Here is a 14,281-nt window from a genome sequence, read left to right on the forward strand (position 1 = left end):
TTTAGAATGTTGATTCTTAGAACAGCAGGATCTTGTGAAAGAATCTACATGAAAAACAGAAGAAAGCAATGTAGTAAAATTATATTTTCAGGTACTTTTTTAAAAAAACAAGAATCTTGCCTAATTGTACTGTCTGCTTGCTTGCATTTCAGTCAAAAAAATAACACCTTCATCAGTGACACCTTCTGCTCTTCTGTTTCTCTTCCTTTACCCAGTTTACTTTGGCATTTTTATAGTTAAAAAAAACTCAAACCAAAATCTTCAGTTTCCTAGCTTCCTCTACAGAGTCAGAATATTCTATGGCAGTACTGAAAATTACTGCGAGGTATAGACAACAATTATTATTTTCTTTCAGTTTGAAATTAAGTACTTCTGAAGCATTGTTTAAGATCTGAAAGGAAAAAGGCATCTAGATTGACAATATCCCTGCCAATCTAGATGTTCTTCTTGATTTCACAGGGTTCTGATAGAGGAGACCCTTAAGCCCTCTAGCCTGCTGAAATTTTTTTTCTGTTAGATAATAGGAAATCCTAGACAACTGATAAGAGGACAGATATCTGTATTATGTGAATTAGTCTATATATACAATCTTGACAACATAAAAACCCACTTAAAATCAAATCTCTGAAAAGGCAAATAATTTCAGAATTATTTATGGAAAATTAATTTTCTCCTGACAGAAATAATACCTTACTTAATAGAGAATAGCTATAAAAGGAGACCAAATCACTGGCACACATTCTTTATCTTTTGACCGACTTTGACCGACTAACTCAAAATTAATTTCTTGCAGAGAAATCCTCTGTGGGAGAGTGGATTATTTGCCTGCCTTCTTTATGGCCCGTGGTATGAAAGCACCCTCATAAGCAAGGGACACCATCACGGTGCTGTTGTGCTCCCGTGGTTCCTGGTTGCAAAGTGACCTCTTGGTGACAGTTGCAAGCCGGGTGTATTGTTCCTGGGTCAAGTCATCTTGAAGTGATCGGGAGAAGGTGAACATGAAACCCACGCTCTGAAGAAGCAGCACACAGTTCTTTACTGCTGGATTACGTTACAGATGATTGCAGTGTGACAGAATATATTCATTCATACAAAAAAAGCCTCTTTTTTTTCTGATGGAGTGCAAAAACTTTTTCTTCTCAAGGAAGGAAAAATGGTAGAAATACAGATACCTCATTAGTCCATGGACATGTATTTTTTTGCTAGTTGAGTTGTCAGTAGTAGTGTAATGTATTGGTGCTCTGCACTGGAATTGCTAATGGTGCAATCCAGGCAACATAAAAATGGAAGTTCGGGGAATTCCACGGCATGGTGTTCCTCTGTACCTAGGAGAGATCTGTTTCACGTGCAGCAAACTGCAGTGTCAGAGATGCGACAGGAACCAAGCTGTGCTTAGAAATCATCCAGAGTTTGCCAGAGAGATCAGCTACTGTATGCAGTTAAAATGTACATAACCCACATACCTAACATTTTATATTATGCTCTCCCTCTTTATAATTATGGAAACACAGATGGAGTGGCTATGTTCACCGGAAAAGTATAAACACCCGTGGGATTCCCTCCCCATAGGGCTGTCACGGGGGAGTGACCAACCCGCCAGGATCCAGGGGGGAAGCTCTCTGGTCAGTGGAAGCAGCTCTGACTTACAGCTTGAGGGGGGTTGCTGACTACAAGCACATGAGACTCATTATGGCACGCCAGGGAAGAGCATTTTGGGATTGCACGGGACCTATTATGGGATGTTTAGGAGAAGGACCGAAGGTGGGGAAGGGAAGAGATCAAGGGGGTTTGGGGAGGAACCAGTATGGGACACAGGACAAGGCGGGGTGGTGACCTGCAAACCGGCTGCTCGTCAGTACGTTTCTCTGGCCGTGCCCTGCACCTGGTCAGCGCAGTGTCTCTCGTCTTCGTCTTAAACTCCATTTCTCTTTTCCTGCATGAGGGGACCTTCTGTTCAGCACGTGTGTGTGTGTGTATGGAGGTTTAAGTGCCAGCAGCTGGAGTTAGGCCAGAGAATTAAGTCATAGGGGCCTATGTGTCCGGGGTGCCACCAACCGCAGAGACTGATTGAGGGGCCGACACCCCCCTCCCGTGGTCGCTACGGAGACGGACGCCCGCCGCAGCGGAGGCGGAACCCTGGGGGGCGGCGCCAGTCGCCAGCCGGCGCCTATTCGCCGCCGCGCTCGAGTCTGTGCCGCCGCCTTCCGCCGTCCCGCCGTTACTCTGGCAACGGCGCCGTCGGCGGAGGGAGCAGCCCGGGCCCGGCGGCAGGATGGTGAGAGGCGGCGGGGCGGGGGGCGCAGGGCGCGGGGCGGGCGCGGCGCTTTCCTTCCCCCACCTCGGGTGGGGGAAGCCCCACCGAGGCCCCGCTCTGACCCGACTCCACTCTGATCTCTGCCCAGATGCTCTCCCGGGCCAAGCCGGCCGTGGGGGGTACCCCGGCGCCGGGAGACAGGCGGAGGAAGAAAGGGAAGAAGGTACCGCAGCTGGAAGAGCTCCTGACCCTGAGGGACTTCACCGGCGCGATCGCCTTGCTGGAGGTAACGGCCGCGGCGGGGGCGGAGACCCCGGCCCGAGGGCGCCGCCGGCACCCTGCCTCTGCCGCTCCTCTCGGGAGAGCGGTACCGTCGTTGCCAGGCCTGTGTCCGACACGGTTGCGGGGCGAGGGGAACCCTTCCCCTGCCTTCCGTCTCCCTCGCCTCCTTTCGTACCCGTTGGGCCCTGTTGCGGCAGCTTTTGCCCTCGCTTCGCAGAACTAGGTTTGGCGTGTGAGGGTTGCCTGCTGCTTCCCTCAGAAATGTGAGAGCAGCTCCGCCCCCGTAGCATCCACAGCTGTCAAGCCATCTGTGACATAAAATGGCCTAGTATTACTTTGATTATCTGTGGGGCTTTATAAACTGTGTGGCAACTGACAAAATTCTTACATTCTTTCTTCTCTACAAAGTTTAAACGGCGCGTGGGTGAGCAGGAGGAGGACGCTGACCTTTGGATTGGATACTCTGCCTTTCATTTGGGTGACTACAAGAGAGCATTGGAGGTAAGGTGGGGAAATTCTGCTCCCTGAGGTTTGAAATTGGGATGTTGTGATAAAGCTATGACAACAGGAGGAAGATGTTCTGTAATAGGCAACAGTTCTACTGCCAGTTAAGGTACAAGTGTATGATAATAAGGCAGATGCTGTGGAGAGCCGTTTGGATTGAAAAAAGGTATTTGCCTATGAAAATAGACCTTTTTTTAATGTTATCTACTGTCTGATTTAATACTAGGTTTAGTAGCCTAATTTACCCTTTTAAATGTCCTAAATTTTCCATTCTCTTTTTGCAGCTAGCTTTCCACAGTTTTGTTTTTCAGGTTTAATTATGTTTTTGTCGTCATTGTGTAGCTTATCTGTAATATGCATGCTTTTCTAATTCTTTCTTTAGAGGTTGATGCCCCTGGCCATTTAATGTACTTTATTGTTCTTTATGTTTTCTTGTATTAGGTAATTCAATGAAATGAGACATTCTTATTCTCCAAAAGCTTTAAGTCACTAAAAGACATGTTGATTATTCAAATATGCATACATTTTTAATATTTGCACCATACAGTGCTGTTGTGTCTCTTTCAGTGTATGAGTCCATATGCAATTCTTTCTCTTGCATTTATGCAACATTTATGTTTCCAGTGAAACTCAATTTGTTGCCAGTCAGTTTGTTGCCAGTGTCCCTGGGATCCCTTTATCTTCTCAGTTGTGCTAGCATATTTCTCTGTAGAAGTCTTAACAAATTTTTGTTGCCTGCCTTGCTCTGTACCTCCGAGGGCTTGGAATCAGCATGCACGCCAGAACAGGGAGTGTTGTGGAGAGTGGTGTGGTGATACCCACAAGGCTGCATATAAGCTAGTGAAGATTTGGAAACAACTCAGTCTGCCTGAGTAGTGTTTGTCTCATTGCTGTATTCCTACAGGTATGAACTGCTGAGTCCATACAATGCTTTATGGCACCGTTTAAGACTTACTGATTTTGATCAATGTCAGCTGGGGGAGATCTCCGTCACGATGCACTGTGAAGTATAGCTGTGCTCTGAGAAAACTTTTTGTGGTCTTTTAACTTGCTTTCCCTGGAAGAAATATTAAAAACAGATGATAATTTGAAGTATTAACAAAAGAAAATAACCATGGAGAAATAGATTATAGAACAATGATGATATTTTCCCTCTTAGATAAAATTAGGTGTTTAACAATCATAATACATGGTCACATGCACAGGATTCATATGTGAGGCAGAAATAGAATTTCTAAAGCTTATGAGTAAGTTCACAAGGCATTGCCTTAAAAAATTGAAGAGGAAACATCCCTTGGAGACGTTAAAAACGCTCAGTGAATTAAATTGACAGTACAGAATGTAGAATAGTAGTATAGAACATATTCATGTTTAGAGTCGTGGAATTTAAAAATTATGAATGTAACAAACAGTTGCTTTACTTAATTTATATCTAAATGTTAGATGTTAATTTGGAGTGAAAGTTTAAAAAAAGAAAAATGTTTGTATACAAATGAAAAATAGCTTGCCATTTCTTTGAAATAAATTCTGCTATTTGGAATACCCCGTAGGTGCTTTTATAGACAGAATAGATCTTAAATGTTTCCTTCAATGGAAGAGTAACAGCGTTTTTTATTTTTTTTATTTTTAGAGATTAGGTTTTGATTCACCACTAGGTGATGCTGTTGGTTCAGGCTTTTAAAAACTGCAACAGTCGTCTTTTTCCCGTTTTTCTGCCCAAGTAGGGACAAGAAAAGGTTTGTATGCATGGTTTGTGGTTGGTTTGTTTGTGTGTGTGTTTCAAGTGAGAGATCACAGGGCCTATCTTTTCAGATTTAAGACTGATTTTTGGCACAGTGACGAGTCCTGATAACTTTGTCATTTTGTGGTGGCATGTGGGAAATGAGCCTCAGCCTAGTTTCTTTTGGGACAGAACACCATAGTTGTAATTCCCAAGCCTGTAGTGATCAAGGGAAGGAGTACTGAATGTGGAGGCTGAATTGCCTTTCAGTTATCAGCCTCAAGGTTGAAGTGTAATACTGTATCTTCTCTGCTATGTTACAGAGGCATTGTTGCTGTATTGTCAAGGACAAATTCCTTGATTATCTATACCCTCTAGATCTTGGAGCACTCTTTGGGGACTGCCAAGAGCACTGTAAATAAAATACTATGGGTAGAAGATTCTGCAGAATTCTTCAGAGTGAGTGACATTACACACAATCTAAATGATTCACACTCCTAAGTGCCTGCAAGTGACAACACATAGTCTGTATCACTGTATTCCCAGTTCATGGTTTGTATTCCATATACCTGATGAGGGTCTTCAGAAATCATGCTGTTCAATAATCCTTTTATTTATAATGAAACTTTCATAGTGAGCCACGTATGCTGGTTGCATGGCAAATTTTGGAGAGGTTTGGGAATTGGGGTGATCCAATTCCCATCATCCACTACTGGGAGAAGCAGGGAAAAAGTGAAAAACACACAGACCTCCAGCTCCAAGAATATCTTCAGAGAGAACAACAGCAAAATATCTGGCACATTCACATGAGAGAATTCACATTCTCTCATCATAGGCACACCAATAGTCAGGTATTCTCTAGGTAGGGCGCTAACCTTAGCTTTACTAGGGTCACACTTTCCCCTTCTTAGTAGGTAGATGCCTTTCTCAAAGGATATGCCACTGACACTGGTCTGGTGGGATCATCCCTAATGCTGTACACCAATTTACAAATGGTACTGCACTGGACTCGACTCTTCTAGCAGTCGTGGTGGCAGTCCCTCCCTGGGGACTGTCTAGCTTCCTTCACTGACAAGTTGATTTTTTACTAACACTGAGTGGCTAGCGTCTTCCTGGCATCATATGGCAACCAGCACTGCCCTAGTGGATGGCAGCATCTAATTAGTTTTCTGGAGTCTTCCACATCTACTATCCCTAATGGGGAAAAACCCACCTGATTTTCTGCCATGACTTTTTCATAGCACTAATCTTAAACCTTTCCTGAAAAATTTCCCAATGTCACCCAAGGACCAGAATCAGAGCATCAGACCGATGATTCTGTTTCTGAGCTGCCTGAACTTATAAATTGAAGCCGCCAGGGCCTAAGAAAGGAAGGGTTCTAAAGACATATTTGAGGTATTGACAATTTAAGAGAGGAATTGGGAAGGGCAGGTGCACTGCTAGGTTGGGTTCAAGAACAGGTTTCACATTTGCACTCTGCACCCTCTGACCAGGCTTAGGCACACAGGATGCTGGCATGGGACAGTTGCCAGACGTGGTAATGCTATTTTGGCCCATCAGCTGCACACGTGAGGGCAACGCATGATCCCCAGGCGAGAGCCTTCAATGCATTGTTTCTGTTAAAATCTCACAAACTACAGCCAGCGATTCCGACAGCCTCTCCTATCTGCCACCTCACTCCTAGCAGAGAATCAGGATCCATTCCACCTCTTCACTGGACGGGACCTCTTGCCTACCCTGATTTTGCTCAGGATAATTTCAGTCAAATAGTAAATCATGAAAGGAACAGGACTATACTACGGTAGTGGTTCATCCATGAGCAGTATCTGGTTTTGCTTGAGTACTTCTGCTGGAAGTGTGAGAATTTAGGTACACTCAAGTTCCTGACAGCTGAAGCTAGAAAGTAAAAGATGGATTTTTGGCTCGGGGTAGTTCTCTAGGCTTCTCTGTCATGACTGTAGCCAGGTTATGATGAGTATCTCCACACCTCCTTTGAGCACTTATGGGGCAGCCCTATAGGTTGCCCTGTTTATTGGCTCTTCAGGATCTCTGTTTATGGGCTTGGAGAATCCAGACAAGTAATAAGGGCACTGAGCAGAATCCTGCTGGCTTCAGCATTGTCAGTAGGTGTCCATAGTTGTAGGCAATCAACCTGGCAGCCTGCTTTTGAGGGAAAGTGCATGTGTCTCGTAATAGCGAGGGGTGGAGGAGGGTGAAATAGCAAGAGGTTGTTATGCTCCTGGTTGGCAAAAATATGCTACAGGTTGATTGTTGGGAAAGCTTTTGGAGTATTTAGTTTGTTTGGTTTTGTTGGTTTTTTTGGAGAAGAGGGGGGAAAGCTCTTGTGAAGTAGTCTTTGAAAGACTGATGTTGAATGCCTTTTAGTGAGGAAAGGGGCAACGGCACATAGTCTGGGCTCATGGCCCAGAACTACAGGGTAAGGAGCACTAATAGTCCTCATTTTTATTTACTGTGTTTCCATAGATTCACATTGGTACTGCTAGAGCACTCTTTATTTATTGCTTGCTTTGAATGGCCAAGCCAGAACATGACTTGTGTTTATGCACTTTGTATTTTCTAATTAATCTGCCTGAAGCCATAGCCGAAAGAGACCTTTGGGTGCATTTAATCTGAACGGATTTTGAAAGATTCCAGATGGTCCCAATAAACAGCAGTGGCCTGTCTCTCAGAGCTCTGCGACAGGCCTACATTAAGATTAAACAAGCCTCAGTAGGAAAGGTTGGCCTCTATGTAAATGTTTTCTTTTTTTTTTTTAATTTTTTTTTATTGTTATTTATTTATTTAAAATCTTCTGGAAGGACAGCTAGTCCCTGAAGTACTAGCAAGACTGAGCTGACTTTTAAGGGTATACCTTACCAATATCTTCTCTGTTTGGGAGTGCAGTTTACTTTCACTTGGCAACAGAAAAAAAAAATTTCTTTACGCTTGCAAACTATAAACTTTATTGTTGTAAGCATGTTTCTGTTCTTGGAATTCACTGTCCTTTGGGCATGGCTTATTTTATCTAGTGCTATATATACATCTGTGCCTTTCCCCCCAAAGAAAGAAGTCTTCCATCCATAGTGGCACAATCTGGTAAACTCTCCCTAGGCAGAGGGAAATTCCAATTTATGTGTTTGGAGGAAGAGTACAGAGTCGGCAAGGGTTATGTCGCTGGGAGGGATGAGAGGCTTATGGTGGTTGGGAAGTATGTGGATGGCATTCTTTCAGCAGGTCATGTGAGAACCTTGCGTGACCCTGCCTGCTTTGCCTTATGCTGCCTGTTGGACATAGCTGGATGGAGAGCAGGAGCACCAGCAGGAGGTGGTGGGGTGCTGGGGTGCTGCTTCCTAGTAATTTAATAGGAAACCTGGCAGCGAAAAAATGGCATCGAGAGGTCTCCCTGCCTCTGTTTTTAGTACTTATTGTTATGCAGAGCAAAGATGTTTCTCTTCAGGAATATCACTGCTTGGTAGCTGCAAAGCTTTCCTTCATTAAAAAAGTAGATTGAAAGATTGATCTGTTAAGTTTTTACTGTTTCACAAATAACAAGAAATGAAGCAGCTTATGTGACAGTATTGAGGGATATGTAATGAATGTGGATGTGTAAGAAATATCAGAATATGGTATCTGCTGTTTTTCTATAGCTGTTGGCTGTAAGTCTTAAAATGGGAAATGGTGAAGTTAGGCACAGTTTAGTAATATTTACTGTGATTATATCTTTATCTATTAGGAAATCTTGAATTTGCCCAATAACAACTTGTAGGTTTGTATTTTAATGCAGTGGTCTCCAAACAATTTTGATCATGTACCCCTATTAGTAAAAAATTTTTGAGCATGCTCCCCTGATATACATACATACATACATATATTTATAAATTATAACATGTACTACTGTAATAATATATTATGTGATTATAAAACATACACAAAAAAAGAAATTAAAAAAGGATGAGATAAAGATGAAATAAACACTATTTTAAAAATATTTATTTTAGTTATTAATGGTACGAAAAAAATTTTTCTTCCTGCACCCGATGGTATTGTCTTGCACAACCACTGGAGTGCACACACCCCACTTTGGAGACCACTGTTTTAATCTATACTGAGACACTACCTACAGGTTTACAAAAGCATATTTAACGCTTACTCTAGTAAGTATTCACAAAGAGATTTCCCTGGTGTTTATGGCTCCCAGGGTTTGACTGGAGGAGAAGTTAGGAAAGCATCAGAAAAGACTGAGGAAAAGTTGGTTATGTTGATGCCTTTATAAATTTAATATATTTATCTTTTATAAATGTAAATAATAATATTTTATAGCAATATAGAAATATGTAATAATATACCTACATTTTTATATATTTATAACTTCAGTATTGACAGAATTCATGCTCCTACAGCGAAGATTTATAGCGCTGCTTGTCCCTGTTGTCTGTTCTATTGCTGTAAACAAAAAAGAGCTAGGGACGTATCTTAGGTTAAAATGTAATAGTTTCATTGTAAGAACTGCAATGAACTTGAGAATAAGTCATTTGATCTCAATAATTTAATGATACATTGTAAAATGGTGGAAGAAAGAATGATATTTAATACAAGTCTGTGCTATTATGCATTTTTAAAAAATCAACCCTCTCTTCTGTTGCAGGAATATGAGGCCTTAACCAAACAACCAGCTTGCAATCCAGATGTTTGGGTGAACCTTGCCTGTACGTACTTCTTTCTGGGGATGTATACGCAAGCTGAACAAGCAGCCTTGAAAGGTGAGATGTATGTCTCTGATGGAAAGGACTACTTGTTGACTTGAACGCTTAAAGTGATTTCCAGAGAAAGTATTCAATGCTTTTTTCTTCATAGGAATAAAGGATACTTTAGAGCAAAGTTTTTTGGATTTGGGTTTTTTGCTTGGTTTTTTTTTTTTTCATTTAACAGGAAAGTCATGATGCAGTTTGCTTCCTAAAAATACCTTTGGCAGGTGGAGCACCTGGAACTGAAAGAAGCATCTGGAAAATAATTTCTTTTATTTCTAATAATTTCTAAATACAAAATCCAGCATATGCTGACCAGCAATAAAAAGTTACTTTTCTTTTGACTGATTCCATGTCTCTGAGCCCGTGCAGATGAAGCTAATTAGGCTAGTGAAATTATCAGAAAATAAGCATCTGAGAGAGTTCAGCGTTCTCCCTGATGTGGACAAGACCTCTGTTTACGTAGTTTGAGTGACTTAGTAGGTGGTCTTGGGTCTTGTTGCCTTATAAGTCAGATACTAGGTATCTGATTCTTCAAGGCGTGGAGTTCACCGCAGTCACATTGTTACAATTCTACTTTAATCTGAACATGCATGGGATCATTTAAAGAAGAGGAATGGAAATCAGATTCCAAGGCAATTTTTACTGCCTAAAAATGTTTCTGCAGTTTAATTTTGTTACCCATCACTTTCTATTTATCTTAGTGATTTATATTGTTTCCCATAACCATAGTATCTCAGAGCTTTCTAAGTAGAATTAACAGTAGTGATGTCCTCAGTCAGCTTCTGACTCTTGCCTTTTTAGGATAAAAATTTTATTGAAGTATGGGTTTTCTCTTTTTTTCTTCCTTTAGTCTTCTAGTCTTGGGCTGAAAATAGGGTAGGGAGAAAATAATTGTGTACTTTCTGCTACTGTGGAGGAGTGCCTTCAAAAAGGACAGTTTTGTAGTATTTTTTAGAAATAATTAGATTCTCGTATCCCTTTAAAATTCTCTGAAAGATCATGCTGAGCTCGAATCCCACAACTGGAAATGTTTTGTTTCCAACTGTAAAAAGTTTCATGCAGAGCTTTGTGATCGTTTAAGGGGTGCAGGAATTTCCAATATTCACAGATAATAATTTAATCTTTAATGTACCACAAATTTGAGCTTTGGAGATTAGAATCTAGGACTTGAACTGGAAACTAAAAATAATTGGGCAGTAGAGCCTGCGGTGTCACTTTGACCTAAACCATGGAGGAAGCAAGCGGGTGCATCCTGTACCAATTGGAGTCATTGTCATCAGCTTCACATCATATGAATTACAGTAACCCATTCTAGAGATGACGGATACACATCTGGGCATGCACCGTTATTAACTGTTAGCTGTAAGTGAGGGAAGGTTAATTTTTTCATGCCCCTTCAGATTAGTTCGTAGTAGCATGGTGAGTGGCAGGGTAGGGGGTGTGGTTAGTGGTACTCGGGTGCTGGAGGAAAGGGCAGGAATATTAAGAAAGGAGCGCAAGACGTAGGGAATGTTGCTGAGGGAGGGAACAGAGAATAACTGAGTGCTCACGCTAGTAATATCAGTTCCTGATTTTATGTAATTGTTTAAGAAGGACAGCATGTCAGTTTTTATAGTGAGGTGCTAAACCTTTCTTGTAAGTACTGTAATACCGATGATTTCTGGCTATTTAAGCTCGGTGGGGAGGCAGTCACAGCTGACGATTTGTACTTGTCCTTTCTCCATTGAAGGCTTCCAAGTGTTGTATATTCCCCTTTCCTTTTCCCATCATTTCAGTCTTTCTTACATTGAGGTTGAACCATTTTATTTTTGCTCAAGACAGATCCTCTTTTAGGTTTTTTTAACATCTTAGGATTGCATCAGTGATGGCTGTTCACAATATATTATTGACAGCTGAGACCGTAACATCTTATGATCTCTTCCATGGCTTTGCAAAGATCCTGAAGAAGCAAAATATTTCATTGGATATAGACACAACAGGTGAAGTCTCTAGAAGAACACCATTTATCCAGGACTGCTTTGAATACTGCTGAAAAAATGATAGTGTTAGTGTTGGGCTGCTTACCATTGCTATTTTTGGGATTATTTTGCCTGAATTCTTGCATACTGCTTGCTGCTTATGCTAGGCCCCTGAAAGTAGCATAGTGCTAAAACAAATGAGGGAGAAATAATTTATTTTCAGCTATAATTCGAGATTTCTACAGTGATGGAACCTCTGTGTGAAAGGGAACATAAATGTCAGCTACTTTATTCCGGAATAGATTTTCCACACAAACATGTAAATATCTAGAAATCAAATAGAAGTTCCTTCTTCCCATGTACTGTTGCTTAAGAAAATTATTGTTAACTGTCTGAGGAAAAATATACAGGATATTTAAAAATTAGGAAATTAGCATTAAAAGCCATGAGGTAATTATTGCATTTCATACAAGATATATAGTCTACAATCTGTTGTGGAGCAAGGTTTTATGCTTATTTTATAATAGATGTGAAGTGTTCTCTTAGCTTGTCGTTTCTTAATTAAAACTTCATGGTGCATTCTGTCAGGAAAAAATAAATCTGTATATCAAAAGTCATATAAACCAGAATTACTGCGAATATAACCTAAGAAGTAGAGCAAAAAGGCAATAAAGAAAAATCCTTCTTTGAAGGTTTTTCATTACAGTTGTACTTTATCTCCTCTAGGCTTTCTTCCAAATTCCTTTCAGATATTTCTGGCTTCTCCATTTTCCCTGCTGTCCCCTTATATTACAGTTACTAATGTTCCTGGATCTGAGGTGAAGGTAGAGTTACTTCAAGTCAGCTACTGTTGTTTCATAGTCATCCCATAGTGAAGCTGCCAAGTGATGCTTTGTTTACTCCTTTTGCATCTGTGCTCTCGTACATTGGCTGAACATACGTTTTCCATGCTGTGTGCTAGCCCATCTAGTCTTGGGAGAATGAAGCTGAAAGTTTTCATCTTGGTTTAATAAATAATAATAATAATAAAAAACTACTGTTTTTTAATTATAAAAACAAATAACTTATGTTGCATTCCCAGTTCCTGTGCCTTGCAAAGGACAAGGACCAGAAACAGCCTGGCACACTTGCACGGCGATCCTGGCAACTGATCCTAGTGTTTAAAAGCCTGCATAATGCTCTCAGAAGCCGTTGGCTAGCACTGCATTAAGAAAAACACAAGAACTAACAGAGTTCTTTTAAACCACAAAATGTGCACATTAGTGGGACTGCAGTTAAATCTGTTATGAAAAACAGTCTTTTTAGGATAAATGGAATTTTACAATTAAATTTAAGATTCATGCACAGACAGGGTTGTGTTGCTGAACCAGTCATTAAAGTTCTTTCCCCCCCTTTTTTTCCTCCATTCTAATTTTTGATGGGCAAAGCTTTGTAATTACTTCTTCACAATTCTGCATGTGTCAGTTCTGAATGTGGTTTAACTGAGCAGAGATACTTCTCATTTCACAGCCTATATTGGAAGGAGCAATATTGTACAAAGGCAGAACAGAGATGGGTTAGTAAGAACAATGACATTTTCCAAACCAGTTTTGCTTATGATTGTACGAATGTTTGCCAGGTGTCAGATAGTTCTCACCAGTGAAAATGTGCAGTTACAAGCAGGCATGGAAAACTTGCTGGGTTTTCTTTTTCTTTAGACTGCATGTTCACCTACATGCAAAAAAATCTGCTTTCTGCTTGTACTGTATTTCTTGAGAACAGTAGTTCATTTTCATTGCATTTTAGCTGTGGTTTTGAACCAGCAGAGTTTGATATATGGAACTTTGAGAGTGCACAAGTGAAAATATCAATTTATACATATTTACACTTTAAAAACTACTAACCTTATCTTCTTGTTTTGCTTTTTAAAGTATAGTGGAAGCTACAGAACAGGAATAATTGATAGTTTTTTGGTTTGACGATCTTTAGCTTGCTGTGCGTAGTTAGGCATGACTGAAATGAAATGTGTATATATTGCAAGTAACTGAACATAGCTGAACTGGCTTTTAAGTGTTTTGGGAATGGGAAAATTTCAATTAATGTCCTCTGTAAATTTCATTCAAGAAAATTCTGAACAGTTGAGCTATTCAAGTATATGTAAGTGTGAACCTCACTGTTGGACCATGTTTTTTCCGAACATTTTTCCCATACCCTTGCATTTTCCCTCCACCAGTGAGACTGTGGTTCTGAGGCACAGAGGGCTTCATTCAGCTACTGTATTCAGGTGAGCAGGGCGTTGTTTCTCAGGGACCGGAGAATAAGGTTTCCTCTGGTCATATTTTCTGTGCTGTCAGGCTGGAACCTTGTCAGCACTGTTCCATTCCTACCAGCTCCTGCTATATATGTTTAAGATGTGTTCTATGTCTGTTAATGTGTGAAGTGCTGCTATAGCATATGCATTATGTCTGCTAGATGGGATTTGTTAATCCATTTGTTAATGGATGCATGACCAGCATTGCCTTGCACTCTTATGAGAGGGCACAAATGCCACATTGTCTATGACTGTATTTCACTATCTTCTTACTGCCTGTGGCAGCAATATGGAACCCACTAAGAGTCTGAGCTGCCATTTCTAGTGAGCTTAACTTTTTGTTTAATAATTAGGGAAGATAACTGTCTTCACTCTTATTGTAGCTGTTTATTATATTTTAACAAATAATTCACTAGGTGCCTGTTCAGTGTCAGCACATAAAAATATACAGAACACTTTTAAGATCAATGTCAATTATGACTTTAGTGCCTGGAACATCAGCATGATCGTGACAAAAATTCTAGT

The 14,281-nt window shown here is 40.7% G+C and overlaps 1 protein-coding gene across 6 annotated transcripts in view; it reads left to right on the top strand.

Annotated features, from left to right (window-relative positions):
- Positions 1-2,133: 2,133 nt before the first annotated feature.
- Positions 2,134-14,281, top strand: part of IFT56 (intraflagellar transport 56) — a 56,150-nt gene continuing 44,002 nt past the window's right edge. For 2 of the 6 annotated variants that reach the window (XM_075153281.1, XM_075153309.1), the window contains exons 1-4: positions 2,172-2,275; positions 2,403-2,540; positions 2,945-3,037; positions 9,406-9,520. In XM_075153281.1, coding sequence (XP_075009382.1) covers positions 2,273-2,275; positions 2,403-2,540; positions 2,945-3,037; positions 9,406-9,520 — 349 coding nt within the window. In that variant the 5' untranslated portion in view covers positions 2,172-2,272. Of the gene's footprint in view, positions 2,276-2,402; positions 2,541-2,944; positions 3,038-3,948; positions 4,777-7,356; positions 7,500-9,405; positions 9,521-13,708; positions 13,730-14,281 lie in introns of those variants that run through there. The other 4 variants (XM_075153270.1, XM_075153290.1, XM_075153300.1 and 1 more) reach the window with 4 other exon arrangements.

The sequence above is a fragment of the Calonectris borealis genome, chromosome 1, assembly GCF_964195595.1.
Source record: "Calonectris borealis chromosome 1, bCalBor7.hap1.2, whole genome shotgun sequence".
NCBI lineage: Eukaryota > Metazoa > Chordata > Aves > Procellariiformes > Procellariidae > Calonectris > Calonectris borealis.